A 12,352-nucleotide genomic window follows, 5' to 3' on the forward strand; every position below is an offset into this window, starting at 1 on the left:
TGGATGACATGAAGATTGGCAGAGTTGATGGTGTGGAAGATGGTGTTAGGCTGCAGAGTATTGGTAAAATGGCTGAAAAATGGCAAGTGGAGTTCATCTAGATAAGTGTGAGGTGATGAATTTTGAGAGTACTAATGAGGTTAAAACATAGACCACGAATGGTAGGGTCCAAGGGAGTATTGAGGAACAGAGGGAACTTAGCGTGGAAGTCTGAAGATCCTTGAAGGTGGCAGCACAGGTGGATAAAGTGGTTAAGAAGGCCTTCATTCATCGGGCCATTGAATACAGAAGTAGGGAGGTTATACTCCAACTTCATAAAACCTTGGTCAGTCCTCAGCTGAAGTACTGCATGCAGTTCTGGTCACCGAGGTATAGGAAGGATGTGATAGAGCTGGAGGGGGTGCAAAGGAGATTCACTCAGATGTTGCCTGACATGGAGCTGTTCAGTTCTGAGGAGAGATGGGAGAAGCTGTGTCTGTTCTCCCTGGAGTGCAGGAGGTTAAGAGGGGACATGATTGAGGCTATAAAACTGAGCGATCTAGGTAGGGTAGACTGCAGGAAACGTTTCCCCATATCAGAGGTAGATAAAACTGGAGGTTAGAGGGGATATGAGAGGAACCATCTTCACTCCGAGAGCAGTGAGTAACTGGAATGCACTGCTTGAATGAGTGGTTGAAGCTGGGTTGCTGTTGCCAGAATGGAGAAGCTGGGTCTGTTCTCCCTGGAGTGGAGGAGATTAAGAGGGGACATTAGGCAGCTATGGACCAAGCGCTAGGCGATGGGATTAACACGGGAAGGTTCCCACTGGTCAGTGTGGATGAGTTGGGCTGCATGGCCAGTTTCCATGCTGTAGAATCAGCAGAAGGACTGCAGTGGTTTAAGAAGGTGGGGGACAATTAGGGATGGGCAATAAATGCTGGCTTTGCCAATAACACTCAGATCCTGAAAGTGAATGAATAGGAGAAAACCTGCCAACCAGCTGGCTGGAAGAAAACAGAGAACTAGAATGTTAAGCCTCTGAAGAGCTGATCTCTAGAATATTGCTATAAAAGAGGAAAAAAGTGTGAAGCTGCTTTTGAAGCCACTGTTAAGTTGAAGTGGTATATTCAATAGTAGACAATAGTGATCCCTACGTCCAAGGTGAAATGTAATGACTTAGGATGAGTTGATGTGCAGACCTGATAGCAACTGAAGTTTCACACTTTTATGGACCTTTTAAAGCTGCCATTGTATCTCCAGTAACTTTGGGTTGCAACTCGGCTCCAGCTTTCCACCATCCAAAGCCCTGTGGTTCCAAGCCATAATGGGAAGAAATATAAATGGGAAAGAACAACGTGTCTGAGAAGATGATCCTTGAGCACGGGGCACCACAAGTGTGTAGCTACTAAACCATCCTTGCACTTTAATATTGAAGAAATTAAAATGAAAGTAATCAATTCCAACCGCAAGAGACTGGTTTTTATTTTTCAAAATCAGAAGTATTACTGGCATTTAGCCAGCTGCTCTCTATTAATTTCAATAAAGCGCATTGCAATTCTGTCTTAACTTTGTATCATGATGGGATGTTGTGTACTTTAGTCTGGAAGGGGTGTACTTTCTGCTGCAGCGGAGCTTTGAAGTATAAAACAGCAAAGTGATTAGGACAGTGTGATAGGTTCAAAAGATTCTCCTTGGTAACCTGGGCTTATCCTACTGATACATAAATTGGTGGGGTGGAAGTGGCTCTTTGAAATGGAGAAAAAGAGACCACAATGAGTTGGGTTATCTTGAATGGCTGTCCTTGTCAAATATTTCATGGAGCGTTATACTCTATTTTGGTGATTTTTAAGCTGTTAACAACTGTCCAAAGACGAGCTATTTACAATGAGTTTCCTATCCCCTTTCTTTCCTGGACCTTAAATTACTGTCATATGCCTGACAATCTACTTGGCTATTAATGCGTAGGGCGAGGTTTTGCCTTAAATTCAAGGGATTCTCGCCTCACGTGGATAACACTCCTGAGTAAAAGACCTGCGTGGTTTTCCTTTCCTAGCCTAGGGGTATTGCCCCTTATGCTACCTTGGTTAAAACTGACAAATCTAATGGCAAGGAATTGAGACTTTGACTTCCTGAACATTGCAGCTTCCATGCACCTCCCTTCAGGTCAAAGTCATGTAATGAGCTGCTGTCGGTTGTGGTGCACAACACTAAACTGCTGAACTGCATGCCAAATACAGAATTGATTGTAGGGCATTTTCAGAATATTAAAATAAAATGTTTCCAAGTTTGCAGTTGTTGGGCCACCCGTTTCAGTTGATTATTCTGAAGGATTTGGGAAATGCGAGATCTTTTTAAATAAGTACACTATGTTAAAAGGCATACTGAAATAATTTGCACATTTTTAGATTTAATTGGAATAATATATATATTCTCAGCACAGAGGATGGTAGCACTTGTACTGAGTGTAGAATCGTTATTTTTGTAACTTATCATAGAGATGTAAGGCTCCCAAACAATAACTAAAAGCTGTAGTTTCAACAACTCTTATTCTGTCGTTATGATCTGTTGTGGGTGTGCACAGACTCCCTCCGGGGCTGGGTTCCAGGAAAAGGGTAAGGTTCTTAATACGTGTTTCTGGACAAATCAATTATTCCGAGCCTCTTCGGGTTTGGTATGAAGACTTTTATTTAGAAAATCAGTAAGTGAGATGATTTTTGTGTTAAATTTGCTGCTGTAATATGTATCAAACATATGTTAATTCAGTTAATTAAACAACAATTTAGGGGTTTTGTTTCTTTCTGTTCATGAAAACAATGAGTTTTGAGGAACCCTAATCCTAATTGTAATCTGTTGATGGCAAGCTTAATTTTCCCTCTCATCCCGTTGGGGTTATCAACTGAGGATTCCTGCTTAAAATCCAACCAGTAGTCAAAAACTGCTGCATAGGTGATGCACACTGGTGACCAATCTACCTGGTTAATGAGAAAATGCTGGTGTTGGAAATGCTGGCTGATTGGAAACCTACTGGCTGCTAAAAGGCCTGGATTGAGTGAATGTGAAGAGGATGTTTCCATCAGTAAGAGAGTATAGGATTTGAGGGCATAGCCTCAGTATAAAGGGACGTCCCTTTAGAACTGGGATGAGGAGGAATTTCTTCAGCCAGAAGGTGATGAATCTTGAAATTCATTGCCTGTGCAGGTGTACTTGAGGCAGAGATTGATTGGTAAAGGGGTTAAGGGTTACAAGGAAAATGAAGTTGAAAAAAAGCCATGATTGAATGGGGGACCAGACCTGTTGTGCCAAATGGCCTAATTCTGCTCGCCTATCTTATAGTGTTGCTCAGGACATCCACAGGAACCTGTGTCTCCAATTGGCAACCCAAGAAGAAAATGGTTAGAATCTGGTTAGGGATTTGATAAAGGTACTCTGAGCTTTAAAATGTGGTGTATTTGGTGTAAAATACTGGGTTCAAATTTGCTCTAATTAAAAATGCCATTTTTAGAATGCTGTAAAGGTTTTGCAGTCTTGGTGCAGTGATTTTGCTCTATGGAAAACCCATGGTGAGTAAAACATTCATTTGGCTCGGTTTGCCAGCTTGACAATAGTTCAAATCTGATTTCACTGGAACCTATATGAAACACTGCTTTTTTAAATATTGTATTCGGGCATAAAGTGCAGAATTTACAAGCATGACCTTTCCCATATTTGTCAGAAATATTCTGAGGCTCAGCAGCATTGAATGGCTTTCACTGAAGAACTGTTCATTGTCTTATTACTGCACAGTTTGTCAATGTGTTTTTCACCAGCAATTTGCCATAGGCTCTGTGCACTTGTGAATTCCTGTATTTTCCCTATAGTGTTCATCTGTCTCTCAAGGAAAATACCTGAAACAATAGGGATGCCTTTTGGAGTTGTGAGGAATGTATAACTGGCACAGTAGTGCACTGATTAAATTGAAATGAATAAATAATTTTCCAAGGATATGTCTATGCTTGTCGCTGGGTCATTTTTCTGGTAGGATGGCTCTTTTCCTTCTATTTAGTGCTAAAACACCTTTTCTGTTTTCTTTGTTTTCACAGGATTGGGATCGTCACAACAAAACATCTGTCCACAATGATAGCTGCCGCCTTTTACTCAAAGAGTAAGGATTTTATTCAAGTTTGTGACCTTTCTTTTCAAAGGTTGCCAGATAAGAAGATCCAGGGGGGCCAACATACTGGCGGGGATGTTTGCTAAGGCTACTGGGGAGAATTTAAACTAGAATTGTTGGGGGGTGGGATCAGTACTGGAGAGACTGGGGAAGAGGTGTTTGGCTCTCAAATAAAGGAGGCTAGGAGTAAGTACCATAGGCAGGTGATAGAGAAGGGACGTGTTCAGACAGGCTTGAGATGTGTCTATTTTAACGCAAGGAGTGTTGTGAACTAGGTGGATGAGCTTAGAGCTTGGATCGATACTTGGAGCTTTGATGTAGTGGCCATTACGGAGAATTGGATGGCTCCGGGCCTGGAATGGTTGATTCAAGTGCTGGGTTTTAGATGTTTCAGGAAGGACAGGGAGGGAGGCAAGAGAGGTGGGGGAGTGGCACTGTTGATCAGAGATACTGCGGAAAAGGTGGACGTTGCGGAGGGATTGTCTACGAAGTCGCTGTGAATGGAGGTTAGGAACAGGAAGGGGTCGATAACTTTACTGGGTGTTTTTTATAAGGCGCCCAATAGTGACAGGGTTATTGAGGAGCAGATAGGGAAGCAGATCCTAGAAAGGTGTGAGAATAACAGAGTAGTGGTGATGGGGGATTTTAATTTCCCAAACATCGATTGGCATCTCCAGACAGTGAGGGGTTTAGATGGGGTGGAGTTTGTTAGGTGTGTTCAGGAAGGGTTCTTGACACAGTATGTAGATAGACCTACAAGAGGAGAGGCTGTGCTTGATTTGATATTGGGAAATGAACCTGGTCAGGTGTCAGATCTCTCAGTGGGTGAACATTTTGGAGATAGAATTATGATCACTATCTCCTTTACGTTAGCACTGGAGAGAGATAGGAACAGACAGACTAGAAAGGTGTTTACTTGGAGTAAAGGGAATTACGAGGCTCTCATGCAGGAAATTGGAAGATTAAGTTAGGAACAGATGTTCTCTGGGAAAAGTATGGAAGATATGTGGCAAATATTCAGGGGGTATTTGTGTGGATCTCTGCATAGACATGTTCCGATGAGACAGGAGTCACGAGAGGATACAGACCCGAGGCTATAACAAATCTTGTCAAAAGGAAAAGAAATGCATACAAAAGGTACAGAGAGTTAGGTAATGTTAGAGATCTGGAGGAGTACAAGGCTAAACGGAACAAACTTAAGAAAGAGATTAGGGGAGCCAGAAGGGGACATGAGAAGACCTTGGCGGGCAGGATTAAGGAAAACCCCAAGGCGTTCTACAAGTATGTGAAGAGTAAGGATGAGATGCGAAAGGATAAGGCCTATCAAGTGCAGCAGTGGGAAAGTGTGTATGGATCCAGAAGAAATAGCGGAGGTACTTAATGAATACTTTACGTCAGTATTCACCACGGAAAAAGATCCGGGGGATTATAGTGGGGACTTGCAGTGGCCTGAAAAGCTTGAGCATGTAGATATTAGGAAAGAGGAGGTGCTGAGACTTTTGGAAAGCATCAAGTTAGGTAAGTCGCTGGGACCGGATGAGATTTACCCCAGGTTGCTGTGGGAGGCGAGGGAGGAGATTGCAGAGCCTCTGACAATGGTCTTTGCATCGTCAATGGAGACAGGAGAGGTTCCGGAAGATTGGAGGGTTGCGGATGTTATTCCCTTATTCAAGAAGGGGAGTAGAGATAGCCCAGGGAATTATAGGCCGGTGAGTCTTACCTCAGTGGTTGGTAAACTGATGGAGAAGATCCTGAGAGGCAGGATTTATGAACATTTGGAGAGATATAATATGATTAGGAATAGTCAGCATGACCTTGTCAAGGGCAGGTCCTGTCTTACAAGCCTGATTGAATTTTTTGAGGATGTGACTAAGCACATCGATGAAGGGAGAGCAGTAGATGTAGTGTATATGGATTTCAGCAAGGCGGTTGATAAGGTACTCCATGCGAGGCTTATGGAGAAGGTGAGGAGACATGGGATCCAAGGGGACATTGCAGTGTGGATCCAGAACTAGCTGGCCCACAGAAGTCAAAGAGTGGATGTTGAAGGGTCATATTCTACATGGAGGTCGGTGACCAGTGGTGTACCTCAGGTATCTGTACTGGGACGCTTACTCTGTGATTTTTATAAACAATCTGGATGAGGAAGTGGAGGAGTGGGTTAGTAAGTTTGCGGATGACACTAAGGTTGGGGTTGTTGTGGATAGTTTGGAGGGCTGTCAGAGGTTACAGAGGGACATAGGATGCATTGTTGGGCTGAGAAGTGGCAGATGCAGTTCAACCCAGATAAGTGTGAAGTGGTTCATTTTGGTAGGTCAAATATGATGGCGGAATATAGTATTAATGGTAGGACTCTTGGCAGTGTGGAGGATCAGAGGGATCTTGGGGTCCAAGTCCATAGGACGCTCAAAGTGGCTGCGCAGGTTGACTCTGTGGTTAAGAAGTCATATGGTGTATTGTCCCTTATCAATCGGGGAATTGAATTTAGGAGCCGAGAGGTATTGTTGCAGCTATATAGGTCCCTGGTCAGACCCCACTTGGAGTATTGTGCTCAGTTCTGGTCGCCTCACTACAGGAAAGATATGGAAGCCATAGAGAGGGTGCAGAGGAGATTTACAAGGATGCTGCCTGGAATGCGGAGCATGCCTTGGTGTGTAAGATGATGAGAGGTATTGATCAGGTGGATAGTCAGAGGCTTTTCCCCAGGGCTGAATTGGTGGCCACAAGAGGACGTAGGTTTAAGGTGCTGGGGAGTAGATATAGAGGAGATGTCAGGGGTAAGTTTTTTACTCAGAGAGTGGTGACTGCGTGGAATGGGCTGCCAGAAACGGTGGTGGAGGCGGATATGATAGGGTCTTTCAAGAAACTGTTAGATAGGTACATGGAGCTGAGTAAAATAGAGGGCTATGGGTCAGCCTAGTAATTTCTAGGGTAGGGACATTTTCGGCACAGCTTTGTGGGCCGAAGGGCCTGAATTGTGCTGTAGTTTTTCGATGTTTCTTTGTTTCTAATTTGTTGGACAGAGGTTGTCAAGTGTACATATTTTCTTCCTCCTTTCTCTTCTCCAAGTGGTGGGTTGAAGGGCCTGTTTTACAACTCTGTGACTATAAAGGCAATTGTCTTATTTGTAAGGTGGCTCTCCAGCACCCTGCCAGAGTATTGCTTGAGTGTCAGAAAACCGCTTGTTCACAACTGAGCCTTATTCTGTGATACTGTCCCAGTGCTCGTCTTCCATCTGGTTTTTCCCTTCTCTCACCCTTCCACGTTATGTATAGTTGTACAGCATAGAAACAGGCCCTTTGGCCCACCACGTCCATGCTGACCATTGTGCCTAGCTATACTGGTCCCATTAATTCTATATTCCTCTATGTCCTGATCATTCAAGTATTTGTCAAGATGCCTGTTACATGTTGTTACCACCTCCTCTGGCAGCTTGTTCTTTGTATGGAAATATTTACCCCTCAGTATCCCTTTAAACTGCATCCCTCTCACCTTAAATCTTTGCCCTCTAGTTTTAGACACCACTACCATGGGAAACGTACATCGGCAACCCCACCCTATCCGTCCCTGTTATAATGTTAAGTGCTTCTGTCATGTCGCCTCTCAGCCGGGGAAAAGAGTCTCAGTGTGTCCAATCTCTCCTGATAACTTAAGTCCTCCAGTCCAGGCAAGATCCTTGTGAATCTTTTCTGCACCCTCACTAGCTTAGTCATGTCCTTCCTTATATTTAGATCTTTTATTCAAGAAAAACTGAAATGGAAGGATTATGCACCTGATAATTGTTTCTAGTTATTTGTGAGCAAGCCATTGAATTGTCAGTGATGTACTTTGGGGAAGCCTTGACTGCCATCCTTGTCTGATTTTTGGTTGGGTCTTAATTGTTCCCTGTTCCCTGAAGTGACTCAGGATTGAGTTATCAAACTCAGAGCAGCTAGGACTGGCCATTAAGTTCCAGGTTTTCCAGTGTTTTGATAAACAAAGAAGAAAATGATCACCGCCAACGTAGACCTTAAAAAGAGAGTTTTTGGTTAAATTCTAGATGCTTTCCGACTGCAGTAAAACATCAATAATCCTACACCTTTGTGTCTTGGCATAGAGCACAGAAACAAGCCCTTTGGTCCACCCTGTCTGTGCTGACCATTAAGTAGCCATCTGTACTAATCCCATTTACCAGCACTTGGTCCCTAGCCTTCTATGGCTTGGTGATTCAAGTAGTTGTACAAATACTTACATTTTGCGAAATCAAAAAGGGGTAGGACATGTACAGTAAGTGGCAGGGTGCTAAGTACTGTTGATGAACAGAGATACCTAGAGGCCCATAACCATGTACAACATGCTGGGGGGACTCAGCAGGTCAGGTGGCATCTATGGAGGGAAATGAACAGTTGATGTTTCTGGCCCAGACCCTGCATCAAATCCATAGTTCCCTGTAAATGGTGAAACAGATCGATGGGTAGTGAAAGAGGCATATGGCACACTTGGCTTCATAGGTCGGGGCGCAGAATATAAGAGTTGGGGGCATTACAGTACAACTTTAGAAAAGACTTGAAGTATTATGTGCAGTTCTGGTCACCACACTATAGGAAGGGTGAGGTTGCACCTGAGAGAGTGCAGAGGAGAGGCACCAGAATATTTCTTGGATTGAAGGACTTCAATTATGGGGAGAGATTGGATAGACTGGGCTTGTTTCCCCTGGAGTGAAGGAGGCTGAGACGTGACCTGACAGAGGTGTGTAAAATTATGAAACGCACAGATAAGGTAGGGAGTCAAAATCTTTTGCTCATGGTAGGGGTATCAATAACAAGAGGGCATAAGTTTAAGGAGTTTTAAAGGGGATCTGAGGGGTAAGGTTATTTCGGGTCAGGACCCTTCTTCAGGACTGAAGATAGGAAAGCGGGAAGCCCAATATATAGGAGGGAAAAGCAGAGGTGGACAAAAGTGGGGTGGGCACAGGGTGGTGAATGGTACATGCAGGTAGGAGATAGTGATAGGCAGGTGCGGGGGAGGAGGGGAGAGCAGATCCACTGGTGGATCGGTCAACGGTAAGGAGGAAAAAAGGGGGGTAGAAAAAAGAAAAGAGGCATGGTTGGGGGTGGGGGTGGGGGGACGGGTGGTGTGGGGATTACTTAAAGTGGGAGAATTCAATGTTCACGCCATTAGGCTGCAAGGTTCCAAGATGGAAAATGAGGTGCTGTTCCTCCAGATTGTGCTTGGAATTCTCTTGGCAGTGGAGGAGGCCGAGGACTGTCAGGAGATTCTCCACTGTCAGGACAACTCCGGGTGCATACTGGAGGAGCATTTCCCCTGGTGCATCTGCTCTCCCCTCCTCCCCCGCACCCACTAATCACTATCTCTTACCTGCATCTACCTATCACCACCCTGTGCCCACCCCACCTCCCCTCTTTTGTCCACCTATCACTGCTCTGTTTTTCCCTCCTATATATTGGGCTTCCCCTTTTCCTACCTTCAGTCCTGAAGAAGGGTCCTGACCCGTAACGTTGACCGCCTGCTGAGTTCCTCCAGCATCATCGTGTTTCTCATCTAGATCCCAGCATCTGCAGTCCTTTGTTTCTCTAATAATTATTGATATTACGTGGAATCGTCAGTTGCGATGCCTGTTGTGATTGCAGTCACTCCTAATAAAGTTTAACATGTTTTGTGTTGCAGGTATCCCGACTGGGACCCAGATGCAGTTCCTCCAACCAAGTATGTTCTGTTTTTCATCTACTTTTGTGTTTGCTGAGGCAGTGGGATTAGGATGGGGCTATGTAAACCTTGAACTTCTGGTTTTATCAGTAGGTTTTGAGATTGAGTTCATTATTGTACTTTTGAGGAGTTTTTTTCCCTGTAAGTGAATTTCAAGTTGTGTATCACCAATGGTAAATAAATTGGTAAATTTGTTTATTATTGTTGCATGTACCGAGGTACAGTGAAAAACTTGTTTTGCATGCCATCCATACAGATCATTTCATTACATCAGTGCATTGAGGTAGTGCAGGGGAAAACAATAACAGAATGTAGGATAAAGTGTTACAGTTACAGAGAAAGTGCAGTGCAGGCAGACAATAAGGTGCAAGGTCATAACAAGGTAGGTTGTGAGGTCAGGAGCCCACCTTATTGTACTAGGGAATCGTTCAAAGGTCTCATAACAGTGGGATAGAAGTTGTCCTTGAACCTGGTGGTACTTGCTTTCAGGCTTTTGTAGCTTCTGCCCGATGGGAGGGGGGAGAAGAGAGAATGTCCGGGGTGGGTGGGGTCTTTGATTATGTTGGCTGCTTTACTGAGGCAGCAAGGAGTGTAGACAGAATCCATGGAGGGGAGGCTGGTTTCTGCGATGTGCTGAGCTGTGTCCACAACTCTGCATTAAAAGGCACCAAGTTGTCATTTGTGGGTTTATTCATTATTATACATTTAACCACAGAAAAGTAGAACTCTCATTTAATACCCTATCCATGTGAAGTACCAAAAACCACTTGAATCAGAATGTTTTGTGTTCAATGCATGTGTGCATTTTTAAGATTTCCTTGCACGTCAGTCTTGCAACTGGCACTTGACTTTGTCCCTTATTAAAACAATTGTTCTCTCTGAGCCTTCTCAGTCTCTCTGATATAGCGTAATCTTTGCTCCCTCATGGGCAAGACTCGAATGGAAATGCAGACAACTGGTTGAGCCATTAACCACCAGAATTTGGCTGGTACACAAAGTACTATTGGACCCTGCTCTTGCCTGCCAAAAGTGCTCAATATTCTAAGATCATCCTGAAAATAAAAAATAATCCTCTGTTTTCTCATTCTGCAAACTAATTCCTTAAACCACTCTCCCTTCTCACCAACCTTCACTCATGGTAAAGGTTCAAGGTACTAAAGAAATCCATTTAAACTGCCTGCCAATTCCTTCCCTGAGCTTACCTGGCCAAACCTGTTTTGTAAATCCAGCCCTAGCCCTGAACACACACCATTATCTATTTGTGTGTGAAGTCCGTGTCTCCTGCTCCCTCGGCACTATTCCGACCGAACACTGAACACACAATTTTCTTCTAGTCTGTTGGTGTGCAGTCTTGTGATCAAACTCTCATCACGTCCTGCATTCTGTGACGTGCCTACAGGGCAGTAAAAGAAATCTGAATTTGCACGCACTGATCAAAATGCAAATAATATGTCAGGTTAATCAGACTGAGTTTTCCCAAAGTTGTCTTTTCAGAAATAGCAGAAAATGCTGGAAATACTCAGCAGGTCAGGTAGCATCTGTGGAGAGAGAAACAGAGCTAATGGTTTGAATTGAAGACCTGTCGTTAGAGCTGGGTGAACAGTCATTAAATGTTGCAGAAAAGGGGCAAGACTGAAGAGAACAAAGAGACTGGCTCAGTTGAGAAAGGCTGATGAAGACTGGCAACTAATCTGTGAGGGTGAAACAGCGAGCTGGAGTCAGGTTTATTATCACTGACATACCTCATGAAATGTGTTATTTTGCAGCAGTACAGTGCAAAGACAAAATTAATGTAAATTACAAAAATAGTGCAAACAAAAGGAATTACGAGGTAGTGTTCATGGACCATTCAGAAATCTGATGGCGGAGAGGGAGAAAGTGTTCCTAAACCGTTGAGTGTGGGTCTTCAGGCTCCTGTACCTCCTCCCCGATGGTAGTAGCGAGAAGAGAGCAACAGGTGCTGGAATTGTGAAAGAGTAAGCTGCTAAAGCCCAGCAGGTCAGGCAGCATCTGTGAAGAGAGGTACACTTGGTTACATCAGGCCAAGAACTGAAAAACAAAAAAATCTGAAAGAAAAGTAGAAAATGCTATTTGATCTCCCTTCTACAAATGACAACTGATGCCATGACTTTTTTTTAAAGTTCAGATTTTTTTCAGTGAATATGAGGTGAAGTAGTTTGGTTGCAATCGTCAATCTCACTAATTGGTTGCATAAGCTTAACGGCCTATCCTCCCATGATTTCTACCTGTTCAGGTGGTTTTAACTGGATTTGAACTCCAGCTCCTCCCTCTTATTGGAAGCTTTGGTTCTAATTCTTTGGTCCAGTTTATTGAGTTGTCTCTTTGCCTTCAGTAACACTGTGTCAGTACAAAGTCTAATCTGTCATATTATGTAAATTACTTGAGTCCATATCTGACAGGCCAATGATAGAACTGAACTGATGATGGTCAGGCACTTAAAGGTAAGAAGGTGGAAATGAAGCAACGCACAAAGTGCTGGAGGAACTCAGTGGTTCA

At 43.7% G+C, this 12,352-nt stretch overlaps 1 protein-coding gene across 1 annotated transcript in view; it reads left to right on the plus strand.

Moving 5' to 3' along the window:
• znf638 (zinc finger protein 638) overlaps window positions 1-12,352 on the plus strand; it is a 134,453-nt gene that overhangs the window by 63,707 nt on the left and 58,394 nt on the right. The window contains exons 4-5 of the mRNA XM_052032860.1: window positions 4,059-4,120; window positions 9,797-9,835. Of these exons, the coding sequence (XP_051888820.1) occupies window positions 4,059-4,120; window positions 9,797-9,835 (101 nt within the window). The remainder of the gene's footprint in view (window positions 1-4,058; window positions 4,121-9,796; window positions 9,836-12,352) is intronic.

This window comes from Pristis pectinata, chromosome 2, assembly GCF_009764475.1.
Source record: "Pristis pectinata isolate sPriPec2 chromosome 2, sPriPec2.1.pri, whole genome shotgun sequence".
Taxonomy (NCBI): domain Eukaryota; kingdom Metazoa; phylum Chordata; class Chondrichthyes; order Rhinopristiformes; family Pristidae; genus Pristis; species Pristis pectinata.